This window comes from Lutjanus erythropterus, chromosome 19 (genome assembly GCF_056507025.1).
Source record: "Lutjanus erythropterus isolate fLutEry1 chromosome 19, fLutEry1.hap2, whole genome shotgun sequence".
NCBI classification, from domain to species: Eukaryota; Metazoa; Chordata; class Actinopteri; order Lutjaniformes; family Lutjanidae; genus Lutjanus; species Lutjanus erythropterus.
The window spans coordinates 3650367-3675000 of NC_139335.1; the positions used below are offsets into that span (position 1 = coordinate 3650367).

General features: G+C 40.3%; 1 protein-coding gene across 1 annotated transcript in view; it reads right to left on the reverse strand.

Annotated features, from left to right (window-relative positions):
- LOC146309086 (xylosyltransferase 1-like) overlaps positions 1–22717 on the reverse strand; it is a 31085-nt gene extending 8368 nt beyond the window's left edge. Inside the window, exons 1-7 of the mRNA XM_084744808.1 lie at positions 22336–22717; positions 11375–11915; positions 8551–8723; positions 8193–8395; positions 3347–3427; positions 2402–2618; positions 1868–2044 (exon numbers count right to left, since the gene is read on the reverse strand). Of these exons, the coding sequence (XP_084600934.1) occupies positions 1868–2044; positions 2402–2618; positions 3347–3427; positions 8193–8395; positions 8551–8723; positions 11375–11915; positions 22336–22617 (1674 nt within the window). The 5' untranslated portion in view covers positions 22618–22717. The remainder of the gene's footprint in view (positions 1–1867; positions 2045–2401; positions 2619–3346; positions 3428–8192; positions 8396–8550; positions 8724–11374; positions 11916–22335) is intronic.
- Positions 22718–24634: the final 1917 nt, after the last annotated feature.

Below are 24634 nucleotides of genomic sequence, written 5' to 3' on the forward strand. Positions count from 1 at the left end.
CAGTTAGACGACAGTATGGTGACCAAGACTTGATTCATTTAATTCATTTCATTTTTTAATAGATCAGAGAGAGGCGGCTTCATCAGAAAGAATCAGCCAAAGATCCTGACTCTGCAGTGTGTTGGATGTTGCTGAACTGTTTCTCGAAAAACATTAAATCTTAATCCGTCGTAAATCTTTCATTTTGAGTCAGTCAGTCAGTCTCGACCATGGCCGAACCATTCTGAAAGGATATCTAACTGCGATTATTTTGACCGATATTGTTGCAATTGTGATATGATTTGCAATATTAGAGGGAAAACCTGTTAAAATTACTGTGGTGTGATTTTTTTTGCAGGAATCTGTACAAAATGAAGTCTGTAGAGTCCTCTTCGTGCATTTAAACATTTTTTGACACACATTTTGCCTTTAATAAACATTGCACCTCCTGCAACTGGAAAATTGATGAAAGATATATTACAATTTTGATAAAATTTTGGTTAATTATGCAGCCCTAGTCTCGACCAGTCAAATAAGATGGTGTGTATTGCACTGTACATCCTGTACATGTGTTCCTGACCCTTACAGTCACGACTCCGCGCCGTCTTCAGCTGGCAAACCCCAGCATTATTATAATGACAACCTTACAAACCTCAGCGGCAACTAGCTACAAAGCTCTAAAAATACCAACTGCCTGAACTGTACAGCTGTTTCCAGGATCAGCTCTTCTTATAGAAACCATCAGTAGCTCGACCACAGACGCTGTCCTCGGGTCTGTTGTTACAGGGAACCGAGGACCGCCTGTTCTAAGTAAAAGCAGCACTGCTAATTTGTGAATACGAAGCTATTCTGGTCCGCCGAGGCCCTGAGAAGGAAGCGGGGTGGACAGAACGGAGAGACTGAAGGACCACGCTTATGAACAAGAGGACTGTTATCTTTGTAGCTGTGCTATATCGTACCAGCGATTATGAAATATGATCATGTGTTATATAAAAAACATCATCCATAGAGAGCTTTGTGACTACTGAGATCAAATTCCATCAGACAGTCGTGGTAGAAAAGTTAAGTAATAAAACACTGGGTTCCTCACTCTTTTTAAGAAATAATCATAGATATGGTTAAATGATGAAACCAGAGTCTGGCTGCACAAAGACAGTCTTCAATCATGGCTGCCACGGACATGTAAAGGGACATTTCACCCACAAAATCAAAAATACACTTGAAATACAGCCTTCAAAGGGTAACCTAGCCATGATAGACACACTAATTTTGAGTTTTCATATAGGACTATTTCCATTATGGAGGAGAGAAGACGCCATTATCAAAAAACTCTGCAACTCACACCCTAAAAAATCTGAATATATAAACAGAAAAAGCCTTTTTATAATCTAGATTTGAATAAATCTTACCATTTTGACTTGTTTTGCTTTCATCTTAAGTTTTTATTACTTTTACGATTTAATTTTTTCTCAGATTTGATCATCTCCTGTAAAGTACTCTGAGTTACATTTCTTTGTGTGAAAGGTGCTATATAAATCAAATGTATTATTATTTATTACAATTAGTTACCTCAATTTAGTTCTAGTGTTTTAACACATTGATGTGACTATGGGTATAAACAAAGCCCGTAGACCAGCAACTCCCGGGATTACGTTGCAGCCATTGTAGCCTTTTTTGTGGCGGCCTGCTGAAGTGATCTATTGGACCAACTGACCCTTCCTAACAGCTGAGCAAGCTCGGTCAACTTTCTCCTTTCCTGTCCAGCACATAGATATGCGAGGCTCAACTGCTGCTGAAAAGAAAACCAAATTTTGAAGATGGCTAAAAAAAAGGCCAATGCATTCAAAAGCCCCCCCCCCCCCCTTTCTTTTTTTTTTTGAAGACTCACCTGGAAGCGTGGCAGATCTGAGGGCTTGAAGTCGTTGGGCGAGCAGCCACACCAGTCCACGATGTGCTTGTACTGGCATTTACATCCCAGTTTGCGGTTCCAGTTGGTGAGCCTCAGGTTGTTGTCCACCATGGTCTCACAGTGGGCGCTGTTCTCCAGGACCGTGTGGAAAAATGACTGGAGGTGGAGGTGAGTACAGAAAGACAGACAGGTTTATTCAAATTTGTGTTCTAATCTAAATAAAAGGTGACACTTTAGTTTGTTTCTAGGATGAAATCTTTTATATAATTGTACTAAAGATTTTATTCCAACTCTGATTTGTGGAATACAGCTTTCATAAAGAGAGTTTTAATCTCTCACTGAATACAGAAACAGATTTTTGGCCAACTAGCAGCTGATTTGTCAGTCAGTCCAGAGACAGGAAACACAGGTAGATGACCTTGAAATATTCATGTCCTCCTCTAAAGGACGCCAGCAGACAGATCTGTCTGTGTTTGTATTTAGAGTCTGAGGGGTCACTGAGTGTCGCCGTACCTCAGCAGGCAGCAGCGTGTAGGCGTAGAAGCGCTTCATGCTGCTGACCAGCTCGTCTCGGGAGTTGACCACGTAGTCCACAAAGGGCCGGTTCACCAGGAACCAATCGGAGCCTCCGTCTACCGCAACGCCCTCTGGGATCTTGCGGTCCCCGAGACGCCACATGTGGGTGTCACACTCGTAGAAGAGACGGTCCAGACCCTGCTTACGGATGAAACTGAGAGGACAGATCCAGCGTTCAGATGATTAATGTATAGATCATTTCAAATAGAGAGACAGGCATACTGTATTTCAGCCATTGGTCAGTTAGATTCTTTATTGTCTTTCCAGGGAGATTTGTTGCCACAGTTTGTATAGAGCCTCACATAAATACATTACACACCACAACATAACTACATGAAAGTCACCGAACCGTCCAGTTCTGTAGACTGTGTAAGTGCCTTTGTAACTGAACCTATATTTAAACTGAAAAACAGACTACAATTTCACCACTTGGATAAAACAAAATTACAAGAAACTAAATGAAGACAAAACCAAAATGATTAAATTTTGGTTTAGATCCAAAGTCAGGACTTGAAAACTCTGGTGTCTAAGAAAATACCTCTTAACAGTGTCTTTAATATGACTGCATTTATTTATTTATTTTTTTTTTTATTAATTTAAGTTTGATTCAAGACATTTTCTTTTGTGTTTTTTACAGTATAGAGTGTTTTAATACTCACCCAGTTAAGTGCAATAACTACAAACTACTATAAAAACCCAAATTATGGGAACAGTAATACTATTTTTACATTTTCTCAAAAATCTACATCGAAGTGAATTTATTCCCTCACAATTATCTCCCATACAAAAACAATAAGATCACCAGCATCAGCGAAAAATAAACACACAGGCAAAGAACAGAGCGACAAAGACACAGACAGTGATGGACTCTCTGTCTCTTACCGTGCGTTGTCTCTGCCGTGAGATTTGATGAAGTTCATGTTGCGGTACTTGGACAGGAAGGCCACCAGCTGTTCATTGGTCCTGAGGGGAGAAAGCAGCTGTCAATCATCCACTCAGAGGGACACGCACCTCCATCATCACACTGTGCACCGTGATTAGACTCTGACGTCACTTCACTGATCTTACACACAGGTGTAATGTTGTTTTAGCCACGCGAGCTGGTGACCCTCTGTCGGCGCGTTGATGCAGACTCAAATATCTCAACAACTGTTGAGTGGATTGCCATGAAGTTTGATAGAGACATTAACTGCTCCCAAAAAAAAAAACACCCACTTTCACCCAAATGAACATGGAACAGTAAAATCCAGTCACCTGCCAAAGGCTTTTTTGAAAGTGCCTGCCCTGTGTAAAAAAAACATCTGACACCTCAAGGTCGAGGAGAGTCTGTGTTTTAAAAAAATGCAAAGGATATAATTTTTGATTTACTATTTGACTACAGCCCCCGACTTTTCCTCTAGTGCCACTATGAGGTTCTCATTGTTGGCTTTTGGTGAAATGTCTCCACAACTATTGGATGGCTTGTCATTAAAACTGGGTGCAAACATTCACGTTTCCATCAGGATAAATTCTGGTAATCCTTTTCAACTAGCGGCATCATCAGGTCGAACGTTCAATTTGCACAAATGTCATGTATGAAGTCCTTTTTTCTCAGCAGCCCAACTTCTTATTTTGTCCACATCTCCTTTCAAAACAATTTGTGCTTTTACACTCCTCTGGAAGTATCTTAATGTGCTGTCATCTGTGTTTGACCACAACAGGAAGAAAAACACATAAGAGACTCACGCAATGCACATTCCCCACTGCTGTCTGTTTTTGAAACTGTTAAAAGGATTTTTTTCCTCTAATGGATCCATGTCTAAGCAGGTTGTAAGTAAACATTTGAATGATGCATCTCTTCCTTTTAAACAACGTAAAACAATCTTCCATTTAGGGGAAACAAAGTGACTCCATGCTTCTCTGTTTGGGACTGCTGGACCCGTTTATTTGTCTTCCTCTTCCAGCTGAGAGAAAACAGCTCCAGTGTGTGGCCCGAAGCGGAGGCAGCGCATTCACACAGCAGCCACTCCCTGCGTGTAGTGTGAGCTGTGAGCACACGGCTCGAGCCTGGTGTCGTCCTAATGAGTAGACAGGACAGGAGGCAGACGGATCGCTTTGATTACATTTGATTACAGTCGTTAAGACGAACCGCAGACGTGCATGTGTGTGTTTGTGGGCATGTTTGTGTTCATCAGTAACTCACACACATTTAAATCTGACTGAAGCTGCTGTGCTTTCGCAGCTATTTTATCCACAACTGGTCATATATCACAAACGATGCTTCTCATCTTGGACTTCTTTGTGGAAATTATGATCTTTCAAAGTCTTGCAGCTGCATTTAGACCTTGGATATTTAAAGGAGCAGCAGTTCAGAGAGACAGAAAAAAAAAGTCTCTCAAAAAAGTTCCCAAAATTTTGGGAACATTCCTTTAAAGGGAGAGTTCACACAAAAATGAAATTTCAGTCATTATCTACTCACCCTCATGCTGATAGAAGGTCAGGTTTAGTTTTTTTAGTCCACAAAACACTGCTGGAGTTTCACAGGAAAACAGAGTTGCAGAATTTCCCACAATTGAAATGATTGGTGACGGAAACGGAAAAAATATCAGAAAAAAACCCCACACAATGCCTCCATACTGCTCATCTGATGTAATCCAAGTCATGCCAACATGCCAAGTTGACATCCTGTTTTTAGCCTAAATCTCCTTCACACTGTCTGAACTGGTGTGTGTGGTGCAACAGTGTGTGCACACAAGTGTACAGCATGTCGGGGCTTTAGGAGACTTGGTCTACACCAGAAGAGCAACGTGGAGACATTTTATTTTATTTTATTTTTTAGTTGTTTCTTCTTTTTGAAAACCGGTCACTTTCACTTAAATTGTTTGGGAGATTCTGTGAATGACCTTCACTCTTTACAAAACAGGCTCATGTGTATTTCATGCTGTGGTTCACATTTTTTGTAGAATATACAAATTAAAGGGACAGTTCTGATCACTTTCATCCCGACTTTAAATTGCCTAAATTCGTCTCTGTCTACAGGCTGTGTGGACTGACCCACATGCTGTTTATATCGAAACAGTACGGAACAAAATGCCTGGTGCTGCAATCAGTTTTATTTTTTGTCAGATGATCCTCTGAACCCTAACTGATTATCTGTTTAATATCTAAAAAGTTTATGTGACCTTCTCTTGACAGCTAGACAGAATCCGTAGCTACCAACACACACACACACACACACACACACACACACACACACACACACACACACACACATTGACTCACACTCCATGTGCCTTAATAACGTCACAGCTATTGATGGTCGTGCTAATGCTGTGGTTGGCTATGGATTTTAGCTGGAAGGGCGTTCAAACAGACGGAAGGACAGAAGAGAATGGATCTGTGTGTGTGTGTGTGTGTTTGTGTGTGTGTGCGTGCGTGCGTTGTGTGTCTTGTATTTCTATCCTCATGAGGAGCACTCACAAGAATAGAAAACAAAAGAACTAATGACGCAGCAGACATCCTGTCAGTCTGGATCTGGATGTGAGTTTGGGATTAGGAATGGAATCAAGATGTAAAGCCGTGGTAAGATTTTAGCAATCAACTTTTTTCTTAACTTACTTCAACATGAGCTGCCAGAGGCTCCCCAGTTTAACCCAGTTAGTACATCTAAACATATTATTTGGAAGCAAAAGCAAAGCACATCGAACTGCACGCTGTACATAAAGGTCAAAGCTTAACCCTGAAGTAGCCCTGCAGAATCTGATGGACATTTACAACAGAGTCTGGTTGAGCTTCACCTCTGTTTGACTTTCAGATCATTTGGTTTTGATAATAAGGTTAAACTGAGGATTTGTTTAAATCCAGGAGCACATCCCTCACATTCAAATGATAAGTCAATTATCAATTAATTTTAAGTAAATTTTTAAAGGAAATAGAGCTGCTTTTCCCTTTATATAATTGTAAACTGAATATTTTTGAGTTTTGCGCTCATGATTGAAAAAAAACGTTTGAAAATGTCAGTTTGCATTTTGAGAAACGCCGTGTCGCGTCTGTGACCATTTATCTGAAATTCTGTAGACAGAATCATTCATAGGATAATCAAGAAATGATCAGCAGATCGGATTCATGATAATTGTTGTGCTAATTATTCTTAAAGACTGTCCCTTAAAATAACGACCCAGTTACCCAGATGCAACAGAATTGGTACAAGTAGCCTATAAATGGGCCAGGAGATCTTTATCCATTTCCTCGGTCCAAACCTACAGTGAGCTGATTCTTAGCACAAATCATGTACATACGAATTCAAAGGGTCAACGTCAGCTCACGTGTGGCCCTGTTCTAGTAAAGAGAGGCTGATCGATTAATCATCAAATTAATTTCTCACGCAAGAATTGCAGAAAAATCTGTTTTAACGAGACGCGATATTTAAAGACATTTAAAAACATCACCTTGGACATTTTTCTCTATTTTCCTACATTTTATACATTTATTTAAACATGAGGATTAACATTAGCCATTGTCGTTATTTTATAACTGCTGATAAATAAAATAGTTGCACAGGGGCAAGAAAAAATTGACTTTGGACAAGAAGAAAACCTTTAAGACACACCGAGTGACTGTGTCCTCCACGTTTCTTCACTGCTGCAGCTACAGTGAGAATCTCCACACAATATCTCCACTGATCACAGCCGAGCTCTTTCCTAAAAAAAACACAGATCTCCTCAAATCCCAGAGCAGCAAGACAGCCATTAAAGGGCTCTGCTTCAAAAGCTATAGACTCCCAATCCATTCAGAGTCGATGCACTCGAGGCCACGTAACCTGATCCATAACACCTTAAACAAACCAAACAAGGCTCGCCGGGCTGCCGGGTTAGTGGTCGTTAGCTGACACAGTGCTTTAACAAATCAATGTGCTGTGTGTTTAGCAGGAACCTGACATGATGGATAAATCCCCTCCCGTCTCCTACATGGATACAGAACAGTGAACAATGGAGTGACTTTCAAGCAAACCCTTATGGAGCAACTGTCTATTATAGTGAAACCATTTCTGTCTTTAGGTCTTTTGGTTTCAGCAACAATTGAAAACTTTATTCAGGCCACAGTTTGCAAATAACTTTTGGGCCTGGTTAGCTTGAAATGAGAGACATTCTGTTGCAAATTTCTCCTTCCCAGTACCAATTTTGGTACCTGGACTTTGTATTGGCCAATGCAGAGTACAGATCCAACAGCAACCAATAAAAAAAAATTCATATACGATCATTCTTTTGAACAACTGTACAATAGTAAACCTATAAGAATGTGATGGATGCTGCTGGAGTAGCAGGGTCCTGTTTTGAGGTTAATAAACAGGACCACATGGAATCTGCATCACAGAATTTTGACAAAATTTCTGCAGATTTTCCACAGATTTTAATCTAATAGAGATGCTGCTTATTAAAATGTTATCAAGCACATTACCAGTTATTTATAAATGTATTTGTGTGTTGAAGTGGTAGCTGCTGTTTGATGGTTTCTAATGAATTTTCGCTCTCTGCTCCATATTGGACTTTGCATTTTAGTAGCCCTGTGTCCTACATGTTCACATTCCATTACATACAAATAACAGTTTGATAACTTTGTGGGGTAGCATGTGATCATAGGAATTGTCTTCATTGTTAAAAAACCACCATTGCAATAAAAAAAAGCCTAATGAATTTCTAAGAGGTGATCCCTCAGCTTTCTGCTTCCTGCAGCTGACCCAGTCTCTCACCTGATGGGGTAGTCGGCAGCACTGAGGTTGATGAAGAAGTCCCAGGACCAGTCGGCCATTTTGAGAAGGTCCTCCATGCTGCGTAGATACATAGTCAACAGGCTGGCCCCACCCCAGATGGTGGACATTCGCCAGGGAGTCACCCGGACATTGGGATACTGGCTGGCCAGAGACAGCACCTCTCTGTGGAGGTAGTTGGACCTCTGAGAAAGGACAACAACAAGCAGGAAAGTCATTTTCAGTCGACACAGGAGCTCAGCCGAAGTGACTGCAAGGAGCAAATTTAAAATTTATAATTTAAGAGTTGTTATATCTGTACGGCTGGCTATGGACATAGAATGAAAGTCACTGGTCTCACCTGGTCGACGTGGATGTAGTAGTAGTGTGAGGTGTGGTAGATGGCTTTAAAGAGACGCTGAAACTGACGCGACGCTCTGCCGTGGACAACCAGGACGAAGGCGATCCGAACAGGCACGAGCTGGGCAGCATCTGAGGGGTCTTCATCCCACTGTACATTCACATTAGCCTTACCTGGACAGAGAAGACAAGGACATCAGCTCATGACACAGACAGCATTTTCCACAGGACAATTAACATGATTTAACTTTAGAGAGGCTTTTAATGATGCTTTCATGTCCTGTTCCTGTTAACGATTTATCGATTAGTGGATGGACAGGAAATTAACCGGCAAAAAAGACATCTGAAAACATTTAATTTTCCAGTATTTTCTGCCATTTATTGGACAAAATGCTAAAAGAACCATTGTGTAGGATTTAGGGACATCGAGCAGTGAGGTAATGGATCGTAGTGACAAACTGATTGATTGGTTGGCCAATTATCCAGCATTTTGAGATAAGTGGCACTGGCCGATGTCTATACTGATGAGGTCAATAAACAAAACGTGCAGACGCATACGCAGGCAGGCTTGTCAGTGTGGCCGCTGTGGATCAATGTTAGCCGCCTTTCCAACATAAAGAGTGATTTCACCTTAAATGAATGGGACAATGACATATAGAGAAGACGTTTCCTCAGTGTGTCCAGGCGTGGAGCATATCACACACAACAGATACAACGAGACGAAAACAACGTAAACAATGTAACAAGATGAAAAAGATGTAACAAGACGTAAAAGACCCAGGACAAAATGACTTAAAAGACATGATACAAAAATGATGTAAAAGGTGTAAAAGAAGAAATGACGTAAAGGACGTAATAAGACGAAAACAACATGAACAATGTAACAAGATGAAAATAACGTAAAGGAAAAACAAAAACGATGTAAAAAGTGTTACAAGCTGAAACAGAGACAGGAGGTATACAGAGGGAGACTCAAGCTGAGGTTCTGTTAACTTTGCACAGAAACAGTCAGTAGATAGACGGCAACCTTTTACTTTCACACTTTGAGTGCATTTCAGAGTCTGTACTTTTTCACTTTACTGCATTAAAGAAGTTGAATCTGTACTTTCAGAGTCTTTTCTTACACAAGTATCTGTACTTCTACTTGAGTAACGTCTGGGTGTAAGACAGCATCACTCTCAACCCTGTTCTCCACTCTGGTCCTCCATTTTCACTTCCGTCTTTCCTGGAAATATTCTCCGTCTGTGGCTGACTGATCTAAATCGGCCTCTTGTATATACAAACCCTTTGACAGCCTAAAGCTCCTCCATCATCCCGCTCACTCCAAAGATGGCGCGGGTTGAGGCCTGCTTGGCCTAATTAGTGACCTTGCCGGGCTGTGGGGCATGCTGGGATTGGGAGTTTGAGGAGAAATGACTGTAATCAGGCGGCTCACTCAAGCACTGCTGTGCAGACAGAAGGAGGCAGGGGAAGTCATGTCGTGCCCGGCTAGGGATGTACACTTACGCCGGCATGAGCACGGAAACACCAAACACTTTCCAGAACCCTTTTATTCTCTTTAGACGTCAGTCAAACTCAGATGTCAACTTAAACCAGATCATCTGTCACTGCTGCTCCAGCCTGGCTTCAGTCTGCAGATATAATGACTGGTATATCATCAAAGCAGCCTATAATCATATAAATTAAACCTCAAACGGCCCAGGGTGGTTCCGAGAGCACGACTACAAGTAAATCATTAGTCAGCCGTTCCAAAAATAAGACTACAAACTGCTTGTTTAATTAGGGTGTAATTATGCTGGATGAGTCTCATCCTCGTGGTGAGCAGCCTCGCTGTGTCCATTCATGCTTTAAGTTCCTCAAAATAGACGTGGCAACAGAGTGGATGCCTCTCCGTGGCTCTGGCACGTGCCGGGTTAAAAATGTTTCTCAGAGGGTAAATTTGGAAAAAAAAAAAAAAAAAAACTTCGTTTGACTTTTTTCAATCTGCCACTTCAAAGCAGCCGCATGTTCGTCCAATGCCTTCACTTTCTGTCGCTCAGTCTGTCACCCTTTCATTTGTTGACTGGCTCAATCACTGGCTATGTGAACATGAAGGGACAAAAAGTCTTTAAATCATAGGTTAATACATCTGAACTAACTATGTACAATAGTTCTGGGTGCTCACACTCCCATAAGTAGGAGGTTATTTTCACTTGCTGTAGCATTCCAGTCCCTGTACAAATTCAGTACAACAAAAAGTTACAACACTGGCACCACATTTTAAAAGTTTAGTTCAAATATTTACATAGCTCAATCAAAGTTTAATCTCAATTTAAGTGTGAATGTTTTGCAGGACATTTTTTCTACAAATTACTTAATTAGTGCATGATTATTAAATGCATATCGGACATGAAAAACATTGTTTTTGCCTGTAGTTACATATAGTATAACTTAGGGCTGCATGATTTGCAATATGTGACAAGATTAATGGAAATGATCAGTTTTGCAGGTTATCTCTGCAGCACTACTGTACCTCAATATAATACTGTTTTCATACATTTTTACTTTTGCAAAAAACTGCGTTTTGGTTCAGTGATTTGGATATTGCACCTTGCCGTATTGCAGTTTTATTGTGATTAATTGTGCAGCCCTCATATAAATGAATTTTGAAAAACTCAATACAGAAAATACAACTTCTACATTATAAAGTCAGTACCTGTACAGTATTTTGAGATGTATATATTTTATTCAAGTATCCTAGAAGTTTATCATTAATTCATTATTATTCATCAGTAAGTTATTGATAGTTTTCTCTGTATTGATTAGCTTCAGTCTGTGGAGCTCACCTTCTATGGGGCAGTAGCGAGGCACTTTCTCCGGCATCAGCGCTCTCTCTTTGTGTTTGCAGTAGACCTCCACTATCTGCTGCCGACACTCGCGGCTCTTGGCTCTGGACAGAGCAGAAATGGCTTCTTTCCCGCTGATCTCGCACTGCGGCTGCTCCTTCCTCGGCTCCAAACCGGGCGGCAGCTGAGTGGCCGACTTCTTCGTCTGGTAGAACGGCGGATCCTGATTGGACCCTTGGGCCGGCGCTGAGACAGTTGGCACCTGGGGGTGAGGTTTACGGACGTGGGTGTGATTGTGACTGTGACCTGTCCCTCTGGGCTGGAACTTGAGAACCTCGTTAGCAGATTTTCCCAGCATGCTTTGTGCTTGGGCCTTGTCTAGCTTGCGTTTGGCGTTTGCGACCGGCACTCGTTGGCGTTGGGATCGAGCTCCCAGGTTGCTGTTGCTGTCGATGGTGTCAAAGTCTTTAGGGACTGAGTTCTCGTTATTGTTGCTGTCTGGGCGAAGTTTCTCTTTAGGCCGGTGGGAATGGTAGACGTCCTGTAAGTGAGAAGACAAAATTATCAATAACCATAACATTCTGTAATCCTGAAAGATCAACACTCCAACATGGTGATATTTCCTGGTCCACACGCTTTCCTTTCCAAAAATAATAAGCACTGCAGCGCTGCAGAGATGCACTGGTCTAAAAAACTTGTTCTCAGATGAAAGAAAATATGTGTGTTTGGTTCAGATCCCAACAAATATCACTTAATCATGATTTTTTTTTCCAGTAAAAATGAAATGCTGTGATGCAAAACTGATCATTTCCAGTAATCGTATCACATTTTGCAATTTCAGTTGCAATAATAATTGCAATATGACTTTTTTTTTAAACCATATTGCAAAGCCCTAATCTTTTCCAGAGTTGGCGTCCTCTCTTATCCAGAACTGTGCAGATTTATAATCTACACAGTATTTTTACTTTAGTCCTTTAAAACAGGAAAAAAAAAGTCTGACTCACAGGAAGTCCTCAATTTCACTTTCGCTTTCTAGGAAAAATCAAAACAGAGAGGTAAAAAAAAGAAGAAGAAAGGAATGACAGGTGAAAGTGAATGATTTCCTGAGCCCTAGTGACCTTTGACCCCTGACATGCAGACAGCTGTGGCCTTGGCCTTGACTTCCCTGAGTCAGGTGGTGATATATATGAATGTGTGTGTGTGTGTGTGTGTGTGTATGTATACGTATGTTTTGGTAGCAAAGCCACATGACCTCGATGGGTATTTTAATCCCACAGATCGCCCTATATCTGTCTTTTCCAGGGATAAAGAGTGTGTTTCTGAGTGTGTGTATACACACACCCACACACACACTATTAGAGTGCCTGTGGGAAGGCAGTAATATCAGCTCTTGCCACCTGCTCCTCAGACAACCTTTCATTATCTCATCTGCAATATCAGCTTAGAGGAATGTGTGTGTTTGTGTGCGTGTGTGTGTATAGAGTCACAGTGAATATTTCCAGCTGTCCTGTTATCACTGTGAATGTGAAAGTATGTATGAAACTAGGAATAAGAGTACAGAGAGAGACAAAAAGCTCTCTCTCACATACACACACACAGGCTCTGGAGCAAATTAACACACTGAGGATTTATCTATTATTAGAGTCTGACTAATAGAGGTGCTAAAAATGTAAAGTTTGTCCTGAGGGTGGTGCTAGAAGAAAGGTGCTGCATGGTGGTTGTAGTGATATGTTGCTCTTGACCAAAACTTAAAGGATTGGTACGTAAGAATCTACTTTAGACTATTCAAAAAAATAACTAAAACTATTAACAGAATGTGAAGGAATAACAGTTTTGATGTTACAGGGTTCCACATTGTTTTTTTTTCCAGAAATCTAATTGCCTAAAGTCCATTCTTATTTGCTCCATTACAAATAGTTTTATTTATCAGAGGTGATCAAACAGCAGCAAAGATTTAAGTTTACATGTTAAGATTATGGTCATAAGCAGTCTGAGGAAGATCTGCAGTCACTTCTCTAAATCAGCAATTTGCTTAAAGTTGAAAGCTGCAAAGTTGCTTAACTTTTTTGCCTTTATTGAGAGGTAGTTGAGATTGCGGTTATATGGTATGTGTCTGAACCACTGGACCATCAACTCACCCCAGGGACTCCAAATCATTCAGTCTATATTTTGATTTACAGATGAAAATATATAGTTAAAATTGATAAATTTGATAAAGATATGACATCAGAGAACGGTGTATTTTAAGTGCGGGTGCAAAAAAAAAGGTAATCTCACCTTAATTAATTAGATCTAATTCTAATTAATTAGATCTCTTTTAGAGAAACTAAATGCAGCCTTAAAGGTGTAATGTGTAAGGATCGATGCTAACTGTAGCTGCCATTAGCTAATTAGCTTAGTCAGTCATAGAGCCGCTGGTTGTGTTTACACTTCTAGCATAGGAGCTTCGTACCACTGGGAGGAGAAGGCTTTCAGACCCGGGGTCCCAACAAGACCAGGAATACCGTACTCTGGTGTCTATCGATATCAGGGTCAAATATATTTATTTTGTCCATATAATCCAACCTCAACTCCACTACAAGTAAAAGGAATGTATGCAATACGCCAAAATGTACTTGCAGTAATCATTGTGCAGTAAAACATTCTTTGTTAGTGTTTTACTTATATCTGATGTTTTGGATTAATATTGATGCTGCATAAATGTGTATGTTGCATTTTACTGCTGTAGATATTTATTTTATATGCTGTTGGGTCGTTTAATCTACAGCAGTGATTCATAGTATACAAGACCATCACACATTTGACAATTTACAGAATGTTATTTTAGAGAAAATCGAAAAAAAACAAAAAAAAAAAACAAGATATATTTCGTACATCCAGGGATAGCCTAAAAAAAAAAAAAGATATTTATAAGCCACATCGCCCAGTCCTATAATTTACTTCATCAAGCGATTCCTCTTTCTGCTGACAGAATAATACAAACTGCTGTTTCTCTCTCCTTCACTGATCCTTCTGCGTTTTTTCCCAAAAGCCTTTGCATTCCATGGAGACCGGCCACAGCTAAAATACCACCGCTTACCTACAAAGACATCATTCTTTATACTTACACACACACACACAGACACACACTGAGTCACTGCTTTCTAGCTAACTGTGTTGTTGTGTGAGTCAGTTTGCTCTGAGCCTCTCTCCTCCTCAGCAGGTTCTTATTGAAGTCGTGTACGCTGCCTTCAGACCTCCTGCTGCTCCATGATAAAGGCGACAGAAAAGAGACAAGAGAGCCTGTTCCCTCAGGCGCCCGAGGCGAGAGACATTAAAAGAGGGGAGAGAGGGGGGTTGTGGGGGTTGGAGGAAGAAAGGAGACCTGTTGCTCTGACATCTGTTGATCAGAGGCCATGTTTACACTGATGAGCATAAATCTGACAGCGCTTTAAGATTGTTTCATCAATATTTTCTGGAGACAGTTAAACATGGATAGTGGGTGATTTCTGGCACAAGAACAGACAGATATCAAAGGCGTCCATTATTTATCGCGATGCACGCGAAGTTCGACTGGAGATGATTCTTCTGAACGTTCTGGGTTTGTTCGAAGTTCAGTGAAAATGTTAGAAAAAAAAAATGTGGAAGAATATTAGATTGCACACTACATAAATATATGTATTTTTTTCTTCAAAAATTGTTTTACATGTTTTAAAAATATGACTGATATTTTGATAGAATATGTTTTACTCCCTAATATCGGTATCAGCCCCAAAATCCTTCCTAGTTTGTTGTTAGTTTCATAGTGACCAAAGCCACAACAGAGAAGACGACACTAAACACGTTTTTAGAGAGGTGAGGGAGTGGTTAGATATATGGGCTCAGCTATGGAACACTTATATCTATATGCATCTCAGTCCAAGTTACTAAATAATTTTAAATACAGGCTTAAGACCTGTCTGATGAACCAAACTATCTAAACAGAAAATATCTTTCACTGTGTGTTTCTTAAGGATGTGACTGAACATGAGTGTGATTTTGCACACATGCATACTTTTTCCCCATGCACATGCATGCGGGGTGATTTAATCACATAATCTTAATCATTATTTCTTTTCCAGTCTTCAATCTATCTATTCATCCATACAGTTATTTCTACACACATCTATATGGGTGTGTGTGTGAGTGAGGGGAGAGAAAACGCCCTCATATGAAGCAATAAAGAGCTCTTTCAGCAGGCTGTGTACAGCATCATGAGGCCACAGTTATGCATTAATCAAACACTTGTGTATGTGTGTGTGTTTGTACTCAGTATACCTGTGGGAACAGACAGCCTGGAATTTGCTGCTGTTGCACAGTGCAAACCGTACAGCACAGTTTCCAAAATACCTTCAAGAAAAACTGTGTTTTACATTTCCTACTATACCTGGGTTTATGAATGCAACGAAATGTTGGAAAAAAGTTTACATGAATGTTTGGCATCTAAGAATTTTCTTAAAACACAAAGCGTCAGCGTCAGATTTGTTGAATATCAACACAGCGACATAAGACAGATGTATTGTACACTGTTCACTCCGCTTCTCAGGCACTGCAGTTAATCCAGGGATGCATCAATTGACCGGCTCTGACCAGAAGTCTGACTCACCAGATGCACACTACAGCACTGTATAAGTTCTCCCACTGGTTGCTTTCTTCAAGTGACATTGCAGCATCCGCTATCTACATTTTGAAAGTCCCCAGGTAAGAAGAACAACCTCCAAGCTGCAACCTACATGCTGACAACAGCATGTTAGCGCCTGGGATGCTAACTGTACAAATGTAAACAAGCGAACAGCTGTTACCTTTTCTTTTGTAGTGATGTAGTCATTTCATTGCCAGAGCTCACCTGCCAACGTGCAAATGTTCCACCAAAACAAGTTCCCTCTCGACACTGTTTTACAGCAGTGTCCAAGACATCTGAGATTGGTTTAAATAAATGCAAACCTTTACCCTTTTCTCCACCACTGAGCACTGTGAAGAGAGGTCTGTCTATGAAAGGGCATTGACCGGCTGGTCAGCATCACATATCTGATTCTAAACCGGTCAAATTCATACACGTGCTCTGCATGATAGTCGCATCATGTGTGCAGTGACACAGACAGTAACATCACAGCCACACACACTCAGACACATGCTTGCATGAAATGGGTGCTAGCAATAGATTCCAAGAACAGGATAAAGAGGAGTCAGACATTCTGCAAAGAGACGGAGCAGCTGACAATGTTGCCCAACAACGATAACATTTCTGTCTCTTCAAGCTGTTAGCCAGCAGCAGACTGGTGTTCACAGACTGACGGTTAAAAACACACCTCTGTTCTGGCTGAAGAATAAACACCTCTAGTCAGAATCTAATGTTAATTAATGTTCTGAGTTCTTTTACACATCCAAAAGGTCTTGCACACAGTCAAAGTAAAGCAGCTGTAAAAATCAGCTGTCTAAAAAGTTATTTCCTCAAAAATAACAGACATGGCAACATCATGATATGAAGCTCAGTGACATTTATCTGTGAAATCCCGACTTAGACGTAGGGAAAATAACAATGTTATGTCATTCATACTTCAGGTTCATATAAATAGGATTCTGCTAATGAACAGAACTGATCATGTGTGAATAGCAAACTGTGAAACGGAGTGGCAGTTTCTTTTGAACTTTGAGGAGGAATTCGTCTTCACACCATCAAACCCACAACTGCACGTGAAACTGAGAAGCTAATGAGGATGACAAAACACACAAGAAAAAAAGAAGAAAACAGTCATCTCCCAAAGGAAATGAATGGAAGTTACATGTCTGAAAAGTGCTTAAAATAGAGCTGTTGAGACAAAGGAAAAACAGAGACAGATGGACAGAAAGTAAGCTAAATGGACTATTATGATGGACGGGATGGTGCTGTGAAACCTGGCTGTAGAAGGACCCGAGACCCGCCGGACGACTCAGGATTACATCAGGGATTTAAGTCTATCTATGCCAGATTTAGTGAGTATTATCTCAAAGAAAATAGAAAAAAAAAACATAAAGCAGCTTTCAGGTTTTAACATTAGTGTGTTGTGCTTAATCGCAAATAGAGACAGTAACATGCCAGCATGTGCAGAGGGAATCATCTGAGATATTACACCCCGCTGCTCTGACTGAAGGCACTTTGATGACAACAGGCAGAAGAATAAATGATTAGAAATATCATCATTAATCACATACTTCTCTGTTCTTAGAAACAGGTAAGTATATGTCCCAAATTATGGAACAAGAACTATATAAAACCAAAGAAACATGGCGACTTGACACATATGCCCTTTATTAAAAACAAAAACTGTTGTGTGCAGCATTTTTTGTTTTCAGTTTAGAGCTTATGCTTTCCCTCTTTAATAAAATAAGCATGTGCAAAAAAATTTGCATGGATAGTCTTTGGCAATAATGCTTGAAATATTATGTGCTGTGGAGCAAAAACAAAGCAACGCTTAGTAGCAGTCCTTTGCTAAAATAAAAGTAATAGAATAAACTAAATGTAATATTACAGTAGTTATTGTTACAGTTCGGAACGATATTGAGAATTTTTTATTGCGATATCTGATATATTGTTATATCCCTACTGGCAGCTATCAGTACAGTGTCCAGATCTTGTGTCTGGTTTTTACTAGGATGAGTTTAATTAAGGGCCGCAGGATTCTTGCAAAAAAAATTACACATTTTCTCCCAAAGAATTGAGATCCAGACATATAATCTAATATCACAAATCATATTGCAATATCAGTCAAAACAATCGCAATTACATGTTTTTTTCAAAATCATTTGGCCTTACTGCCTGCCTAATCCCAACCCTGACTAAAAGTATTCCAAAGTCTTTCCTAAAATTGGTCCTCACAGATACACAAATACACATACACGTACACACACACACACACACACACACACACACACACACAGTATTTAGGGATTATTGAACAATCTAAACTAGATTAGAAAGTATAAATCCCATCAGAGAAACCTGATCCAAACCAATCCTCTAATCTGATCTGACCTGGCTGTCAGGGTACGAATCAGCTCTGATACACATGTGGTCAGCACTGTGTGTGTGTGTGTGCGTGTGCGTGTGTGTGTGTGCGTGTGTGTCCATCCCTTCAAAGGTGTGATGAATGTGAGAGTTGTGCAACAGTGGCGCCATCCACGACTGCTGTAAACACACTCACCTAGACATCAACAGTCAGTACACATGGTGCTACAGTATGATGGACGAACACGCACGCACGCACACACGCACGCACACACACACACACCTGAAAACACTCCTTTCCTGCAGACTGGTTGCTGGAAAACTGAACACTGTTGGTATTTTAACGTATCTGTAAGGTGAATGTCAGTACTGTGGAAGCTGCTACAGTGAAAGTTAAACGCACGCACACACACGCACACACACACACACACACACACGCACACACGCACACACACAGTGTAACGGTGGGGGAGTGTTGCAGTTTTATTGAGCTCCTTCCAGTGTTTTATTGGAAATAGGACGCTTCTTCCTGTCAATAAATAGAGCCACTTCCACACAGACACACACACACTTTATCACCTTCACACAAGTTCAGTCTTTACTGATATACACCAAGGATTCTGCATTGCATCAACACAGTTAATCAATTAATCAACTAATTGTTTCGACCCCTATAATCAGGAAACTCAGCATAATAATAAAACATTAAAATCTACTGGAGGCATTTGATAAATTAACTGTTATATTAATTGGCTCATCAAAAAATAATAGATTAATCAGTTGAAAAAGAATTGTTAGGTGCAGCCCTATTAAAAATGTTTCCTGGAGCTGTTGGACCCTTCGTGAAAGAACAGATGAGGAAGGAGGAGAGAGGGAGGAGGAAAACAGAGGGAAGAGGAGTTCCTGGTAAATTCAGGGTCGTCTCTGAGCCGCTGGCTGGATGTTTAAGGGTTATAAAAATACTCAAATAAAAATTTAAATACAGGAGCAAAATATTGGCTCAGCAGTTCTGATTCAACATCAGATCTGGTCTTCAACAACTGTCACACACCCTCACTGACTAATTAACATACTGTAGTTATTTCCCTGCTCAGCCACGTCCTCAGATCTGTCTAATCACTCATTTGGCTCTCACAGCGACCTTCTGCAACGCTGCTGCCTTGTTTCATTTCATCCTGTTTTCTCTGTCTGTCTCTCTTCACCTCCCAAACTCAATTTCTATAAAAAAAAAAACTGCTGGCATGTATCTCTACTGTTTTAAAAGCCAATAACTGTCAGGACATATCGCTGCTCTGACACACACACGCACACACACAGAGGGAAGATCACAGGGTATCCGGTTAACTGTAATGAAAGGACGTAAAAATGGATGCCTGTGATACAGCCCACGTCTCTCTCGCTCTCTCTCTCTCTCTCTCTCTCTCTCTCTCACACTCACACACACTGAGTAGCATATACATGTTCATGTCTTGACAACATGAGAGCACACCTGGATCCCACCAGGTAAAGCATTCATAAAAACACTGTGGAATCTCCTTCAGATCACACACATGTACTTTACAGTAGGGCAAGGTACCAAACTTTCTGATACTTTTACGGCACTGACCGAATTGTTTTACTACTACCGGCATCAAAAAATCAAAGTCCAAGTTGTGGTTTATTTTTATGTTGTAAAATTGCTTTGAGTAGAAAAACGCTGAGGTGATGAAACTTTAAACTACAGAGCTGAAACTTAAAGGAGAAATCTGTAATATATTTACTGTAAAAAATCATAAAATGACCATGACATGTCATCAGAGATCAAGAAAACATGTTCAGCGCTACAACTGCAGTGTTGCCCTTTTAAATTTCTATTCTGGGCTGGAACAACCGTTATAGTTTGCCTGTTGCATGAGCTCAAATTAATGCTGAATGATCGCTGATTGAGTTAGTGTCTGTCATAAGAAATCACTAATAATCCTGTCAAAGGAGTAGATGTCTGTTATTGTTAAACTGAGCAAATTGTTAATGGAGTCTGGCAGGCAGTGAGACAGTCACTTAACTCAAAGTCCAGAGTGTGCATTGTTTATAACTGACTGAGTTATAAACGGCTGATGAACTTACAGTGGAGGACTCGTCTTCCCTTGTTATTGTCAATTTACAATGTTGCGTCTTGTGCTCCTGCACCGTTTCTGCAGCCTGCCTGAGCTTTCCCAAGTCTGGGAAGGAGGAGTCGGGGGGAAACAACTCGCTTCAACCATAGATCGTACTTTAAACAGGATTTCAACCTGTTTAGTATACAGTCTATGGCCCAAACTCGCTCTTTGGACTGCTGTACTCATTTTTGCACAGACAATTGCTACACATCACTCCTCTAAGCTCTGTAGTTGCATTCAGGAACCAACATCAAAGTCAAGGTATCACAACTGATACTAGAATTAGAGCTGCAAACATTAGGAATCTATTATCAAATTAATGGCCAACTATTTTGATAATTGCTTAGTCTGTTTGAGTAATTTTTAAGCAAAAAAAAAGTCAACACTCTCCGATCCTGCCTTCTTATATGTGAACATTTTCTGGTTTCTCTTCTCTGTTATGACAGTAAAGTTAATATCTTTGGGTTGTGGCCAAAACAAGACATTTGAAGATGTTACCTTGATTTTTGGGTAACACTGATGGGCATTCTTCACCATTTTCTGACCTTTTTACACCAATTAATATTATATTATATTAACTGAGAAAATATTCAACAGATGAATCTAACATTTTTGAAGAGTACCCAACCCGACTGTACAGTGATTAAACATAAAACTGAAATGAATGTGAGCCTCACATGCAGTCTGTGAAAGCTTGACAGGTGATTTGGATGATGCATACTGAGCTTAAGTTGGAAATCAAATGGAAGTTAGTGAAAGTGGACACGATAGAGTGGAAAAACACAGAAGAAAGACAAGTTTCAGCTTTGACTTGGCAAGAAACATGGTGTTTTCCCCTGTAAATATAGACCTGGCTGCTTTTTTTTTTTTTTACAAGCGAGCATCACAAGGGACCAATTTCCATTAATAAAATGGCTTAATCATCTCCAAGTTTCGTAAGGTATCACTGGGGTCACTTGCTATCACCAAGGGAAGGTTTTTAATTAAACCCTAAATCACAATTCTAGGAAGTCTAACAGTTTTATCCCCTACAGCTACTTGTTCTTTGCACCCATATGTTTATATGAGAAGCTGAAATGGCTGTTAAGGTTTAGGACTAAGTGATTCGTGAAAATATATTGCTCTTTTATATTAAAAAGTGACGAAAATGACATTCTACAAGCCAGACGCTCTGTCGTCAGTTGAGTGGAGAAATGTCGCACCAAACTCTGTCAACAAAACACACAACTGGAGATGTTCTCGGTTTACAACAAACAGACGTTTGTAGATTAACAAAAATGGAAATATTTTAAGACAATATCTGCGCCTGTCTTTCATTCGGCGTGTATATTATCAATAAATTGTCACTTACTGAAGCAAACATTATTATTTTCTTCTGCTCATGCTGATTGGTGAGGAAAATGTGAGAAACTGATTGTAGCTTTAAGTTCCACAATTCTTTAAATGCTGCTTGTACACTGGATGTTTGTAGTTAAACGAACAGTAGCTACAATTGTCTGGACAGGCGAGTTCCCTTTTAACTGGTAATTCGCCATTAATCGATGCCTTAAATTGGCAGATTTTTAGATTAAGTTTGGCCCACCGACCCATTTCTCCATACAGGGGACTAAAGCGGCCAACTGTGTTGATGCGAATGCCAAAACAACAGGCGAGCAGCTGCAGCCACTCAGTAGCATCTTCTCTATAGCTACCATGCGGCTTCCCTCGGGGACAAACGCTCATTTTCCAGACGGTGGAGGAAACACAGGTGTAAAAAAAAATCTGATTAAACTCACACAGCCCAGTTCACCGTGCACACTGAAGCGGATATCATTAAAACCTACCGCCTGCAGCTTGTGCCGAACGGCCGCCTTTCCGAGCGGTGGCGGAGGGTCGCCCTTCTTCTGCAGCCCCCTCCGCGGGTGCTCCCTGTCGGCTTTGTTGAGCCCCCCGGCTCGGTCCTCTCTCTTCTCCCGGCTCCTGGCGCCTCCGTCCCCGACGGCAGAGTCCAGGCTGCTGAAGTTCCACACGATGAGAGTCTGGACCAGCAGGACGGCCAGAGCCGCGACCAGCAGGGCGGACTTGGAGCGCCGGGCCAGCCTGCGGGCACACGGGTTACCGTTCATCTTTCTCCTCCTCCTCCCTCCGGCTCAGGCTGAGAGCCCCATCCGCTAAACGCCGACAGCGGGGTATGAATGCTCCCCTCCGCGGCCTGAGAAGGGCTACTGGCAGGCAGAGAGGAGGAGGAGGAGGAGGAGGAGGAGGCGGGAGGGAGGGAGGGAGGAGGGAATTTGGCAAAGGCTTGAAATGAGGAGAGAGGTTTGGATGTTTGGAGGCAGCAGAGGACTCAGAGGCCCTCATGTGGCCATTAACGAGTCAACAGTTTAGTGAAAGCTTTTATTTTCTCATTTAGAGCAAATGACGTCGCTGCAGTTTGTGAACCAGCGAAGAAGAGAAGCATCAGGAGTCCCTGCAGGGCTGGACTCAGTGTTTCTACAGGTCCTGAGCAGCATTTTATTACCCCACTCCTTTTATAGTAGTAGAAATAATAATAATAATGATAATAATAATAATAATAATAATAATAATAATAATAATAATGACTGGTGTAAGATCAATGCAGGATTTTTTGGGGCCTATGCTCATACTGATGTCAGGGAGTAAAAATTCCAATATCCATATATCCCATGACCAATACAGGATATACAGATATACATATTATATACAGTACATGGACACACATCAGTAAACTTTAACTAGTATTTTTAATAATTATAAATAACTATATACATATATGGACACATCTTCTCATTATTTTTGTAATACTTGAGACATCAAAACTATGAAATATGAATTATATGGAATTACGCTGTAAGCAAACAATGTTAAACTGTCTTTGCTTTTTAAAAATCTAAAAATAAAATATAAAAGACTGTTATTTAATCTTTGTTTACAAGTGCAGAGGACAGTGTGCAAGGGTTTTTTTTGGTGCAAACGTTGCCCTTTTATATCTTAGATTCTTCAATAGCCAAATTCTGCTTTGATGACAGTTTTGCAAACTATATATAAATAAAGATAGATAAATACATAGATATAGATATATTTAATGATATTTAATAATATTTGTTTTGTAGTATTCTTTACTGTAGTATGCTTCTTTGTTGTATTTATTTATTTATTTATTTGTATTATGTATGTATATATTATGTATTATTTGTTACAGTCTGTTTTCAATGTATTTTAATATGTTTAGCATTTTCAGACATGCTTTGTTTTGGTAAAATGTATGGTGATACATCATGCCAATCTGTTTCTTTCCTGTCAGTACATTTTTAGACACCAGTGTCTTTTGTTGAGATTCTGAGTGGGAAACATCAAGTGAAACATTACACACACACACAAAAAAAAAAAACAGTACTGGGTTTGATTTCTAGTCTGTTATGAACTGCTGGAAAACCACCAGGCCATTTAAGACTACAATTTGATAAATTAGTGAACAAATAAGACAACTGACCCTGTGGTCTAAGATGTGTTACGGTTATGTGCCTAACAAGTATTATAGCTTAATGTCATAAATGCATTTATCCATTTTTACACAAGGTAAGCAGACCATTTCTTCTACTTTAAGATGTAATTTTAACCCTCTATGGTACCATGTTGCCCTCAGGCAACAAAGCCATTTTTGCCCTGTCACATCTCCACAATGCATCCCTTTAAATGATGCGATACTTTAAAAAAGAGGTAAAACCATAGGGAACCATTAACAATGCTTTAAGTTGTCACATGACCTCCAGGAAGCGATTTTGAAACCCTTCTTGGCGGGCTTTTTCTAAGGAGACAGCTCTGCTATCTTGCTGCAAAAAAAAAAAAACTCAAAAAGTTATTTTTTGTTCCTTTTCCACCTGGAAAAAAATGTCTTCACACTAATAGGTGAGTAAACTTTAAGTTTTGATAGTTTCATGCAACTTATTTACTAATTTAATAGTGGATACTTGTTAAGATGCAGCTGTTGCCCTGAGGCAACAACGTGCCATCATGGAAAGTTGCAATGTTGCCTGCAACAGTGAACCATTATGGAATCACTATAGCAAACACAACACTGACCACTGGCCTATTTGGGTGGAGAAAAAGGGCAGATGCAGA